General features: G+C 53.2%; 1 protein-coding gene across 3 annotated transcripts in view; it reads left to right on the forward strand.

The window, feature by feature from the left end:
- The first annotated feature begins 3,053 nt into the window (after window positions 1-3,053).
- The window catches only part of UBXN11 (UBX domain protein 11), a 21,547-nt gene continuing 10,698 nt past the window's right edge, over window positions 3,054-13,902 (forward strand). For 2 of the 3 annotated variants that reach the window (XM_005875155.2, XM_014546853.1), the window contains exons 1-8: window positions 3,054-3,131; window positions 6,473-6,575; window positions 7,477-7,505; window positions 8,085-8,183; window positions 9,473-9,573; window positions 10,043-10,097; window positions 10,475-10,551; window positions 12,954-13,077. In XM_005875155.2, the coding sequence (XP_005875217.1) occupies window positions 6,505-6,575; window positions 7,477-7,505; window positions 8,085-8,183; window positions 9,473-9,573; window positions 10,043-10,097; window positions 10,475-10,551; window positions 12,954-13,077 (556 nt within the window). In that variant the 5' untranslated portion in view covers window positions 3,054-3,131; window positions 6,473-6,504. Of the gene's footprint in view, window positions 3,132-6,472; window positions 6,576-7,476; window positions 7,506-8,084; window positions 8,184-9,412; window positions 9,574-10,042; window positions 10,098-10,474; window positions 10,552-12,953; window positions 13,078-13,902 lie in introns of those variants that run through there. The other variant, XM_014546854.1, reaches the window with a different exon arrangement.

The raw sequence follows: 13,902 nt of genomic DNA on the forward strand, positions 1-13,902 counted from the left end.
TGCTGTTGGTCCTTGCTGAAGGAACACAGCAAGGTCACAATATAAGGTTGCTAATCCCCTGACCATGGCTCCAACCCACCCAAAAACACTTGGCCCTAAGATGACCTCAAATTTCTTATCTCACACATCAAGCCTCAGAGAATTTTCTCGGAGCAGCTCAGCAGTAAGAGAACTCTCCCACCTCCAACTTCTGGTCACACTTTCTACCTGAACCCCTTCTTTGGCAATGGGCGTGTACCAGCTACAACTTGGCTTATCTTTGCCTGCCTGTTTCACTAAAGTGGGAGCTTCCAGACTCTAGAGACAGGCAGTTCTGGGTTTTAATCTACTTCTACTGCTTTCTATCTGCATAGTCTTTTTTAAAAATTGATTTCAGAGCCCTAACTGGTTTGGCTCAGTGGATAGAGCCTCGGCCTGCAGACTCAAGGGTTCCAGGTTTGATTCCGGTCAAGGGCATGTACTTTGGTTGCGGGCACATCCCCAGTGGGGAGTGTGCAGGAGGCAGCTGATCAATGTTTCTCTCTCATCGATGTTTCTAACTCTCTATCCCTCTCCCTTCCTCTCCGTAAAAAATCAATAAAAAATATATTTTTAAAAAATTGATTTCAGAGAAGTGGGAGAGGGGTAGAGAGATAGAAACATCAATGATAAGACAGAATCGTTGATTGGCTGCCTCCTGCACACTCCACACTGGGGATCCAACCTGCAACCCAGACATGTGCCCTGACCAGGAATCCAATCGTGACCTCCTGACACTCAATCCCTGAGCCACACAGGCAGGGCCTACCTGCATAGTCTTAAGCAAGCCACTTCATTTATCTGTGCTTCAGTTTTCTCATCTGGAAACCTCGTAATGTTGGCATTGGGCACTTGGAAGGCACTCATTAATTGGTAGCTAGCTCCCTTCAGCCTCCAATTGGTGTGTCAAGAATGCCTCAAAGAGCCTGCCCTCCCCCGAATGCGGTAGATTAGAAAGTCAAATCCTATATAATAAAAGCCTAATATGCTAAGTGTCTGGTTGTCCAGTCAGCCATTCAACCAATTAAAGTATAATCTATATATATAAAACCCTAAAATGCAAACAGACTGAACAGTGGAACAACTGAACAGCCAAACAACCGATTGCTATGATGTGCACTGACCACCAGGGGACAGACGCTCAACACAGGAGCTGCCCTTTCGGGGAGCAGGCCTAAGCCATCAGTCGGACATCCCTCGAGGGCTCCCGGACTACGAGAGGGCGCAGGCCAGGATGAAGGACCCCCCTCCCCCTGTGCATAAATTTTGTGCACTGGGCCTCCAGTGGAAAATATTAAAAAGTGCGGCCTTTTTACGAAGATGGTGCCGAAAGCTAAGAAGGAAGCCCCTGCCCCTCCCAAAGCCGAAGCCAAAGCAAAGGCTTTGAAGGCAAAGAAAGCAGTGTTGAAAGGCGTCCACAGCCACAAAAAAGAAAAAGAAGATCCACACGTCACCCACCTTCTGACGGCCAAAGACACTAAGGCTGCGAGGCAGCCTAAATACCCTCGGAAGAGCGCACCCAGGAGAAACAAGCTTGACCACTACGCCATCATCAAATTCCCCTGACTACCGAGTCAGCCATGAAGATAGAAGACAATAATAGACGTGTGTTCATTGTGGATGTCAAGGCCAACAGCACCAGATCAAACAAGCTGTGAAGAAGCTCTATGACATTGATGTGGCCAAGGTCAACATCCTGATCAGGCCTGATGGCGAGAAGAAGGCATATGTTCGACTGGCTCCTGACTATGATGCTTTGGATGTTGCCAACACAATTGGAATCATCTAAACTGAGTCCAGCTGCCTAATTCTAAATATAAAAATTTTACAGTGAAAAAAATAAAATAAAATAAAAAGTGCAGTCTGAGACACACAGAGAAAGGGCTTTCCTGGTCGAGCCCATGTCATGGGTGCCTGAGATCGGAAGTCATAGAATCCCAGACCATCACAACTGAAGGTTGAAGGATAAAGATGATGGCAGTTAAAAGCGGGAAATGTTTCTTTCTTTCTTTTTAAATATATTTTATTGATTTTTTACAGAGAGGAAGGGAGAGGGATAGAGAGTTAGAAACATCGATGAGAGAGAAATATTGATCAGCCGCCTCCTGCACACTCCCCACTGGGGATGTGCCCGCAACCAAGGTACATGCCCTTGACCGGAATCGAACCTGGAACCCTTGAGTCCGCAGGCCTACGCTCTACCCACTGAGCCAAACCGGCCAGGGTGGGAAATGTTTCTTAAAACTTACTCTGCATGGATGTTGGGACAGGTACCTTGCATGAATTCTCTCACTTAATCCTCATTGAAACCCTGTAGGGTGGGTATTACCGCCATTATATAGATTAAGAAACTAAGTAACTTGCCCGAGGGCACACAAGGCAGGAGCCAGTCCAAAGTCCATGTTCCATGCTCTTAGCTACCTAGTTGCTCTAATCTAACCCCTTTATTTTACAGATGAGGTTCAGGGAAGGGAAGTGTCTCACAGGAACTTTCACACAAAGGAACTGTAATAGGAGCATCCCTTCAGAGCGCCGTCTGGTCAAGAAGTTTTCAGAGAAATTCAGATTTAAGAAACACTTATTAAGTACCTGCATCATTTCAATTCATACTCAAAACAGCCCCCTCCAAATACTGCACGGATTAGAGGGGGAAACAGGCTCAAAGGGATCATTTACCCGCAAGTCAATTCAGCAAAAAACAAACAAACAAACAAACAAACAAACAAACAAAAACCGGTTTGGCTCAGTGGATAGAGCATCATCCTGCGGACTGAAAGGTCCCAGGTTCGATTCCGGTCAAGGGCATGTACCTTGGTGGCAAGCACAGTAGGGGGTGTGCAGGAGGCAGCTGATCGATGTTTCTCTCTCATCGATGTTTCTAACTCTCTATCCTTCTCCCTTCCTCTCTGTAAAAAATCAATAAAATATATTAAAACAAAACAAAACACACAAAAAACCGGTGGCATTTAGGTACCCTCCTCCGCCACTGGCTAGTTGCGCAGAGACCCCGCCCCCCTCGAATTAGCCAATGGGAAGCGGACGAGCCTGGTCGCCTGGGAAACCGCGTGACAACAAGATGGCGGTGCCGCGGGCCGGCTCCTCGGCCCTGCCCGGTGAGTCCCCACCAGGGTCATTTTGCCCGCGGAGTGCTCCACGCATGCCGGGCCTCGCCCCAAGAGCACCGAGGGCCCAGCTATCCCAGCGGGCGGCACCCGAGCAGGCCCCCCGCGTCCTGGGAGCGGATCCGGGTCCTGCCTACCATGGCCACGCGTGGAGGAGGCGGCGCGGCTCCCAGGGCGGGGTTAGGTGATGAAATTGGTCTCTCCGAGAGCACTAGAAAAAATGGAAACCCAAATGTCCACCAGTCCATGAATGAATAAACAAATGTGGTATGTCCTTATAATGGAATGTTGTTTGGGGATCGAGGGAGTGCTGGCGTGCAGATTGCCGGCCGACAGGCACTGGGGGCACCCGGACATGGGGGAGCCAACAAACAGGTCGAGTAGTGATGGAAGATGTCAGTCAAGCACAGTCTTGACTTGGGTCCCAAAGGTGTAGAGGCACAGGACACAGCTTTCCCCTCAAAGCCCAAGCCTTAAGGGGGAAACTGTGCAACCTTTAGGCGTCCCGGGCCTGATGAGGAAGACACAGTTTGCCCCCGAAAAGTCCCCAAGTGACATGGCTCTATCCTCAGGGACCCCAGGTCTGAGGGAATCGGAGACACAGCCCCGTGGTCAGGAGAGCCCAGACTGATGGGAAGATAGAGTCGTTGCTCTCAGGGGTCTCCTATCATCCTGGGAAAATTTATCTGGAGACATTGTTAGATTGGCGGTCAGGGGTCCTCAAACTACGGCCCGCGGGCCACATGCAAATACAAATATTGTATTTGTTCCCGTTTTGTTTTTTTACTTCAAAAGAAGATATGTGCAGTGTGCATAGGAATTTGTTCATAGTTTTTTTTTTAAACTATAGTCCGGTCCTCCAACGGTCTGAGGGACAGTGAACTGGCCTCCTGTTTAAAAAGTTTGAGGACCCCTGGCTGGCCTGTAGTGAGAATGGAAAAAGAGAAGTCAATTGTGGGCCATTGTGACAGCCCCAAAGAAGGCAGTGAAAGCCCCACTAGAATGGCCAGTAGTGGGCATAGGAAGGAGGAGTTATGTGTGAGAAACATGGGAGTTTTACCTGCAGGATTTGGTACCCGCTAGGATGGGATTAAGAGAGAAGGAAGGAGAGAAAAATTTTGTGGTTGGATGATGAGGTCCCATTAAGAAGGGGAAAGATGTTGGGTGTGGTTTGGGGACCAGGTCCCTCCCCCCTTTTTTTTCTATGATTGCTTTATTGAGATATAATTCACTCCTTTAAAATGTAAATTTCAATAGTTTCTAGTATATTCATAGGGTTGTGCAACCATCACCCCAGTGAATTTTAGAACTTTTCATCAGCCAAAAAGGACACTCTGTACCCTGTAGCAGTTACCTCCCATTTACTCCACTGCAGCCCCTAGCCCGAGGCAACCACTGATCTACTTGGTCACCATATGAAATGCACATTCTGTACATTTCATATAAATGGAATCATAACAATATGTAGTCTTCTGTGACTGACTTCTTTCCCTCAGCATAATGTTTTTAAGGTCCATTCACTTTGTAGCATGTATTTCATTCCTTTTTTAAAAAAAATTGATTTCAGAGAGGAAGGCAGAGGGAGAGAGAGATAGAAACATCAATGATGAGAGAGAATCATTGATTGGCTGCCTCCTGCACGCTTCACACTGGAGATGGAGCCCGCAACCCAGGCATGTGTCCTGAACCGGAATTGAACCGTGACCTCCTGGTTCATAAGTGAATGTTCAACCACTGAGCCATGCCGGCCTGGCCTCATTCCTTTTTTAAAATTGTCAAATACTATTCCATTGTAAAGTTATACCACATTTGTCTATTCATTCATTGATTGGTGGACATTTGGGTTTCCACTTTTTAGCTGCTGTGAATAATGCTGCTATGAACATGTATACAATTTTTTGTGTGGACATAAGTTTTCATTTCTCTTGGGTATATGCCTAGGAGTGGAATCGCTAGGCCATAGGTAAGTGTGTTTAATCTTTTAAAGAAACGCATGCTGTTTTCCACAGCAGCTGCACCATTTTACAGCCCCACAAATTACAATCCAATTCCCTACATCCTCAACAAGACTTAATTTCTGTCTTATTTTATTTTTTCCAACATCATTAATTGCCTCTATGCCCACTTCCACTTCCACCCACCCCAATTTCTATCTTTTTGACTAGTTTCTTTTGAGGGGGTCACGGTGGTGAGAACTTGGAGAAAGAAGGGACAATCAGGTCTGGTGGGAGATTATGCAGTCCCTGTTTTAGGGACTAAAGGCACAGTGCCTAGGGCTTATTAGCATAATGAAAATGCTCTAAAATTGATTGTGATGAAAACTCTGTGATATGGGTAACCCTCCCTGATACTATTCCCATCCCCACTTTATACAAAGGAACCGAGGTGGGGTTATATTGGTGAATGACAGAACCTGTCTAGAACCTGGATTCTTTTTTTTTTTTTTAATTTTTAAAAAATTTATTGATTGATTTTAGAGAGGGAGAGGGAGAGAGACACACAGACACATTGATTTGTGTCCCACTTACGTATGCATTCATTGGTTGCTTCGTGTATGTGCCCTGACTGGGGATCGAACTTGCAACCTTGGTGCATTGGGGTGGCAGCCTGGCTTCTTGACCTCCCTGCCATGTGGACTATGTCTTGGTTGAGTCCTGCCCTTGGGTTGCTCCCCTCTGGTTCTGAGATGTTGGGGTAGCACCTGGGCTCTGGTGGGAGGGGAGGGGACACCTAAACTTTGTGTTGACCAGCTCCTTGATGGATGGACAAAAGCCCCAGGCCTCTTGGGTAGTCTCATTTCTGGGCTCTAAATTTGGGCAAGTCCCAGGCTTCTGGCACATTTCTGCAGCCTGCTCCATCCCCAATGCCTGTTCCCAGGACAGAGGCCTCTGGGTTCCAAGCAGAGAGCGGGGTCTCTGGAGGAGCAGGTGGATGTTAATCACAGGGCTCCTGAGGCCCAGCTGCCTCCAGAATCCTCCGCAGGAGCAGTGGGAAGAAGTGAGGCGATACCCCCTGGGTGGTGTTCCTTTTTGGGAACGTAACCAAGGAAGAGAAAGTTTCACTTCCTGGTCCTGAGGGAGTGACTCCAAGGGCTGACTTCTTTTTTTTCTCCTTTGTTAATCCTCACATAAGGATATTTTCTCCTTTGCTTTTTTAGAGAGTGGAAAGGAGGGAAGGAGGGAGAGAAAGAGAGAGACATAGATAGAAGAGAGACACATCAACTGGTTGCTTCCCGACCTGGGCCGGGGCATCGAACCTACAACCCAGGCATGTGCCCTTGACTGGGAATAGAACCCATAACCCTTCGGTCTGACTTCTTTTTTTCTACTCAGGGAGTTCCTGACAACTAAGATCTAGAAGAACTATGAGCTCACCTTTGTCCTCCCTTGGCAAAACCAGGAAGGTGCCCCTGCTGTCGGAACCTGTGAACTCAGGGTAGGAGGCTGGCCCCCGGGCCCTTGGTGTCCACGCCCCTGCCTCTTCCTTGCTCCTCCCATGGACAAGAAGAATGACTCCTGGTGTCTTGGGGAGGGCAATGAGGAGTCACGTAGCTTTCCCTGACCACCTTATCCTTCTCTACCTTCTGAGAGGCTCTCTGTTGTGTGAAGCGCACCGTGGGTTGTGCCCTCTAGTAAGGTTTGGGCTCCATGCAAGTAGCTTAGCAAACACTGGTGGTGCACCTGTTCTGGGCCCTGCCATGTGCTGGGCTCTCAGTACAGGGAATTCTTCACATCTGTCTAGCATTTTCATCTTTCCAAAGAAAATATATTCCCCCCCCCCCCCCCCCAGAGAGGAAGGTAGAGGGAGAGATAGAAACATCAATGATGAGAGAGAATCATTGATTGGCTGCCTCCTGCCCACCCCCTACTGGGGATAGAGCTCATAACCTAGGTATGTGCCCTGACGGGGAATCTGTCCTTGTTCATAGGTCGATGATCAGCCACTGGCCGAACCAAATAATTTTTTTTTAACTTCCTTGCTCTTATGAACAGCACTTAAATCATTCGTAGACCAAGGGAATCCAGAGAGGTTGAGAGGGAGGCCTGGGGTCCCACACCATTTCAAAGCAGAGCTGGGGCTGGGCTCCTTGACTACAGGACTCTGTCTTCCACCCAAGACTCTGCCCTCCAGCTCTTCCCGTCCTTCTCCACTGGGAGGAGGTGGATACCCTGAAGCCAGCATGGGATTGGGGGGTGGGTGTCCTCAGGAGGCAGGGGCCCACCCTCCATCACCTTCGTGCTTGGCTGGGGGCTTGGTGCCCAGGGCCTCTCCCCGATGACATTCCAGGGGGTCCTAACGTGTCTGTCTTCCTTCTCCTCCCTGCCCGGATTCCCAGAAGGCGAGGGATAAAACTCTACGGAAACGGTAAGTGAGGGCTCTGCCCTTGTGTCTTCCTCACCTCCCGTCTGCCATCTCTCCTTGGGGTTGGGCAGATGGAGAGAAAGCATGATGAAGACTTCCGTCAGCCAGAGCAGCTGGCCCAGCCTCAGTTTACCGGCAGCTCCCACCCGCCCTGAGGACAGGGCTTCCTCTGGGCAGCTCTCAGTAGGAGGCCCACACCCCTAGCAGAGAGTCATCCCTAACACTGGAACCCCTCCTCCCACCTTGGGGTTGACTGGTGAGCGCTGAGAATCCAAACCCCACCCTCCTTCCCCAAACAGCCTCCTCCAGCCCCTAACACCCGTTTCTCCCAGAACCCCTGTCCTCACATCACTACTCTGACTCCTGCAGGCTCAGATCTTTGCATCTCAACCCCACTCTTGCCCCCACCGTGGTCCCCCAGGAGCCAGGCTGGGAGAACTCTAGGAAGAGGCCTGTTCTCGTTGGATCCGTGCTCGCCAACATCCCGTCTTCTACCCTCATTGGTTTGGGGGGACAGAATCCCGGGCCCCAGCTTGCTCTGGGCCTTAGCCCCAGCAGTGACCTGGGCATCTGTGTCTGCAGAAGAGGCAGTGAACGTGCTGAATGATGGACAAGGCTCAGAAGAATCGTTCTCTGTCCCTTCCTGCTATGGCGGCATAGGAGCTCCTGTGGGTAGGCAAGGTGAGAGCAGAGGCCCAAAGGGGTCTGGGTTCCCAGCAGCAGGAGCGGGCCCCAGAGGAGAGAGGCCCAGAGGGGCATGCACCTGCTCCCCCGCCTGCTGGATCTGAGACAGCTGTTCCCATTTCTGGCTGACTGTGGCCATGGGCCTGCCTCCCCAGACCCGTCCAGGGCCGGGTTTGGCATAAAGCTAAGTGGGCCCCACTCTTAGCTCAGGAGGTGTGGCCACGCCCCAGGCCAGGCTGTGGCTAGTGCCTCTGGAGTGAACCTGGCTGGAGTCACCATCAAGTGTAATGTCAGCGTGTCCAGGATCCAGGGTCAGAGGAGTGAAGGGCCTGAGGGTGAAGCTCTGCCTTCAGCTATCTGCTTCCTGCTTTGCAGAGCTCTGGGCAAGGCCCAAAGTCCCCTAGGTAGCCCTCCTCGCCTGGTCCACACCATCCCCGGGGGCTTGGTGACACTGCGATCATGTAGGTGCCTAAAGGGGGACGGGGCTCATCAGGGCATCTTTCCAGAGGAGGGAGGATGGATCAGGCCGGGCAGAGGGGAGACCTGCAGACGGGAGGAGCTGGGCGGAGCGCTGGGCAGGGGCAGGGGCGGAGCTGGGCGTCTGGAGGAGCTGGGATGCAGTTAGAATCCTCCACTAGCTGTGTATCTCAGATAAGCAACTTCCTTCTCTGCGTCTCCATCCCGTCTTCTGTGAACTGGGCCTGGGGACACCCAGGTCAGCATGTTGAGGTGAGGATTCGCTGAGGGGATCCTCCACCAACACCCGTCCGCTTAAATGGTGGGGAGAGGGGAGTTGAGATGGAAAAGGAGGCAGCATGGGCCTGGCCCCACAGCCACTCGGTCACAAAGCCAGTGTCCTCCCAGCGCGGGACACTCAGTAGTAATCACAGCGAGCAGCTCCTCCACTTAAAGGGCTGGTCACTGCTCTCCGTTCACTTCTCACCAGTGTCTGTGCCCTCAGGGCTCACCTGTCCTCTCACCTCTCTGCCCAGCAACAGTCCACATGGTTTGCTGTTCCCTCCTCAGAGCACCCGCTCGTACCGTTGGACAAATTACTGACTCTCTCTGTGCCTCAGTTTCCTACAGCAGCTCATTTCCTCAGAGGCATGTTGTAAGGGTTGCACAAGTTGACATGTGAAAGCGCTTAGAGTGGCCCCTCTTATCTAGGTGACAGCTGTTGTTATTACTCTTATTTCCACTCCTGGGGATCCCCCTCCCCCTCCCAGGACGCCCGTACCTCAGCCTCTGCCCTAGGCATGGGCTCTAGGACTCTGTCTGGTTGGCAGCCGCTGGGTCCCACAATGGGGAGCTGCTGAGCACCATGGCAAGGAAGGTGCAGGATCTGGAGGAGCAGGTGAAGGACCAGAACAACCAGATGCTGTCCAAGGTGGGACCCCCGTGGGGACACGGCCAGGGTCCGGTCTGAAGGGTGGGGGGGTCCAGGCTGGTGTGACCAATGAGGCTACTACTGCAGTAGGTCAGGGTGGGTGGGTTCTACCCTGAACTGCCCACACTGGACTGCCCAGTTGAGGGCCAGCTGTGGCCTGAGCCTGATGGGTCCCTGTGACCTGAGTAGAGAGGCTAGGGGTGTTCTCCACAGCTGGGCAAGGCCCGTAGACCTCAGAGTTCTGGGGCACTCAGGGGACCTCCACACCTTTCCCTCCTCGGTGGCACCTCAAGGGTCATCTGAGGGGCAGGAGCAGTGGTTATGCCAAAGGGGGGAAAGGGCTTTAAGCTCCCTGGTGCCCCCACAGAGGCACACATTCCAGATCTTCCCTCTGGAAGGGGCTCCCTTGGGCTCTTGGAACCACCAGGCCTGCCTGCCCCCCACCCCCCACCCCGTCTTGTTGCTGCAGGATGAGAAGATACAGTCCCTCGAGGAACTGGTGGCGACCCTGCAGGAGCAGAAGGGTAAGAGGCTCTCTCAGTGGCTGCTCGGCCCTCCCGTTGTACCTCCCCTGGGCCCCAAGGCATCGGTGGTGGGGTCTGGACAGCTGAGCCCAGAGGGGCAGTGACGCCTTTAGGATGGTGCCCTCCAACGCGGGACTGAGTCCCTGAGTGCAGGCGCAGCCTCCGCAGCCCCGCTTCAGGGGGGCGGCGACCTCCTCGGGGTCAGGAGGGCCGCCCTTGTCAGGGTCAGGGAGAGGGGCTCGAGGCCATTCTCAGGGGATTCCCCGGAGTCCTCGAGGGGCAGCTTCTTCAGACGACCCTCAGGGCAGAGCTCTGGTCCAGGCAGCCTGGCAGCCTCCAGGCTGGGGCAGCGGAACCCCTCCCCATCTCTCCTGAAGGCAAGATGTCCCTGCAGCGGCAGGAGGAGCTGGAGAGCCTGTGCGAGCATCTGCGGCGGCAGGTCGGGGAGATGGAGGTGAGAGAGGCAGTGGCCAGGGCTGTCTGCCCTCAGGAACGGGGTCAGAGCCCACCTCTCTGGCCCCTCGCCACACCCCGCGCCCGGCCCTGCTCTGGTTTCCCTCCCAGGACTGACCGGGAGCCAGAAAGGTGTCCAGGGTGGGGCACACTCCTTCCGGCCTGGGCTTCCTCTTCAGTTTCACCTTGAACCACACTCCCCTCCAGCCACGGGCCCTGCCTCTGGCTCTTTGACTACACTGAGCAGTTTCTCACCTCAGGACCTTGGCCCATGCTGATCCTTCTGCCTGAAATATTTCCCCACCTCCCCCTAGCGAGGTTCCACTCATCCTCAGTCTCAAATCACGGCAGGGCCTCCCCCAGGAGCCCCTCCCCGACTGAGCAGGGCAGGCTGTGTCCTGTGCTTCCTTCGCGCCTCATCTCTCTCCTCCCTCCCCCAGGGGACCTCGAACTCCACCCCCCTGTTCATTGCTGTACGCCCAGGACCTAGCATGATACCGGCCATATGTGTTCACTGAACTGAACGTGACTCAGTCACCCCGTGTCACTTTCCTTGCCCCGTTCATACAGCGAGGCTCACATGTCAGGGAGGGTCCTGGGGGGCATGCTTTGTCAGGGCCCTCGCTCTCTCGCCGGCCCCACCAGAGCCTCTCCCTCTCCCTGTAGGGTTGGCTTCCAAAGCCCCAACCTGATTTCAGGCGGCAGCAGCAAACCCACAGGCCTGGCCGCAGCTGCGCGCCCTTCCCCCAGCCTGTTCATACCTGGCTGGTGGGGCTTGTGGGGCTTCTCTGAGCAGCTGCCACAGGGCAGAGGGTATGGCAGCCCCTCTGTTCATATCATTCGCACATTTATTGCTTCATTAACTTAACCAACTCATACACAGTATCCCCTATTTCCCAGCCCCTGGGAGGTGGATGTGGTCCCGCCCCCATGAGGCTGAGAGTCTGGAAGGGACAGAGACATAGACAAGTGCACAGGAAGGTACACAGCACACAGATATGATGACATTGTTCAGTGGGTGACACAAGAGAGATTTGGTCCACTCTGCGGGTGACCTTGGGCAAGAGATCTAGAGGTTGTGAGGGGACCTCAGGGGAAGAGAATCCAGGCTGGAGAGATGAGCAGCTCCACCTCCACCCTAGAAACTTGGCTCATGGTGGGTGGTTGTGGGAGCAAGAGGGAGAGCCAGACGAGCTGTGGGGATCACATCACCGAGGGGGGCTCAGCCACAGAGAGGGGTTGGATTCTGTTCTGCAGGAATGGGGAACCACAGGAAGGTTTCAGTTAGAGGAGGAGGTGGGGGAGGGGGGGCCGGTAGAGTCTCAGCCCGAATTGTCCAGGAGGGAGCTGACCGAGGCTCGGACGAGGGTGGCAGCAGAGGAGACCAGTGGAGTGGACAGATCTGAGCTGCCTGGGAGGTGGGGCCCACAGGGGCGGCGAGGGATGAGGCCCAGGTGGGGGGTGCTGTTGGCCGAATGCGGAAGACCTGGAGGGGAAGAGGTTGGGAGGTGGGGGCAGGGAGCGGTGACCGTTTGGGTCAAGTTCATTTTGAGATGCCTGTTCGACATCTCAGTGGGGACGGTTGGAAATGTGAAACTGAAAAGGAACCGCCTGTGTTACAAGAGGTGAAGCCGGAAGTGTGCCCACTGGGTTTGGGGGCCGGGCAGGTTGCTGGAAGCTGCACCTGAGCCATGGGCTGAGGAGAGAAAGGGAGATGAGGAACCAGCAGCAGGAAGTGTGGACAATTCAAAAGTTTTCCTGTGGCAGAGTTGTGAGACCCAGCCCTAGGGAGGCTGTGTGTGGGTGGCGACATCCTCCGGGTCCTGCCCCTCCTCCCACTCAGGCCGCGTCCACATGGCTCCCCACCGCCATCCTGGCTGCCCTCGGAGTTCTTGTGCCAGGCACTGTGCCGGGTACTTGATGTGAATTACCTTGCTGAGTCCTCCTCACAAGCTTATTGTGCAGGTGCTGTCACCTCTGCTGTGTAAGGAGGACCCTGAGGCTCTAGGACAGTGGTTCTCAACCTTCTGGCCCTTTAAATACAGTTCCTCATGTTGTGACCCAACCATAAAATTATTTTCGTTGCTATTTCATAACTGTAATGTTGCTACTGTTATGAATCGTAATGTAAATATCTGATATGCAGGATGGTCTTAGGCGAACCCTGTGAAAGGGTCGGTCGTGCAACCGCCAAAGGGGTCGGGACCCACAGGTTGAGAACCGCTGCTCTAGGAGGTCACGTGGCTTCCCAAGTTTACAGCCACAAAGTGGCCAAGACCCCGAGCCCACCCGCTCTGCCCAGCCAGCTCTGGGAGCTGAGGCCTGAGGCCGGGGACTGGGCCGATGCCGCCTCTTTCCTGGAAAGGGACTGAGCTGACAGTGCCCCCGCATCTCCCCCTCCAGCGGTTCCTCGGTGACTATGGTCTGCAGTGGGTGGGCGAGCCCAGGGACCGTGAGGACTCGGAGGACATGACAAGCTCAGAGGATGACACGGACTGGATGACAGCCAAGAAGTTCTGGAAGCCAGGTAGAGTAGGGGTGCACCCAACCCCTCCCACAAAGGGAATTCTCCAACAGCTTCCTTTTGGCCAGAAGCATCCAGAGGCCGGCTCATTCCTGCCCCTGCCTCCACACACAGGTGCCCCCCCACACCTCACCCCTGACACCCGACAGGCGGGAAAGGCCTCGGCCTCCATCACTGACCACCTAACCTGCCGCCACTTTCTCCCTCTGGTCTCCCCTCAGACTCTGCTTGTTCATCTTTCAAAGGCCCAGAGACACAGGTGTAATAAGACCTCATTTTTCTCAGGCATCATAGTTTACAAAATGTCGTCCGTCCAGAAGTTGTTGCTTTTAAAAGCTGGGCCCCAGTTCCAGGCTCAGCCCCCTCTTGTGCTCCCTTTCCAGGTTCATTCATAGCCAGACCATTGAAAGCCACCTGCTTCTATGGGACTCACCACTTTTTTATTTTTTAAATTGATTTGAGAGAGAGAAAGGGAGAGAGAGAAACACTGATTTGTTGTTTCACTTATTTATGCATTCATTGGTTAATTCTTGGTGTATTGGGATGACACTCTAACCAAATGAGCTACCCGGCCAGGACACCAATATTTTTTTAATATATTTTATTGATTTTTTACCAAGAGGAAGGGAGAGGGATAGAGAGTTAGAAACATCGATGAGAGAGAAACATCGATCAGCTGCCTCCTGCACACCTCCTATTGGGGATGTGCCTGCAATACATGCCCTTGACCGGAATCGAACCTGGGACCTTTCAGTCCGCAGGCCAACGCTCTATCCACTGAGCCAAACCAGTTAGGGCACACCACTTTTTATTTAAAAAACATATATA

This window comes from Myotis brandtii, unplaced genomic scaffold, assembly GCF_000412655.1.
Source record: "Myotis brandtii unplaced genomic scaffold, ASM41265v1 scaffold456, whole genome shotgun sequence".
Lineage (NCBI taxonomy): Eukaryota > Metazoa > Chordata > Mammalia > Chiroptera > Vespertilionidae > Myotis > Myotis brandtii.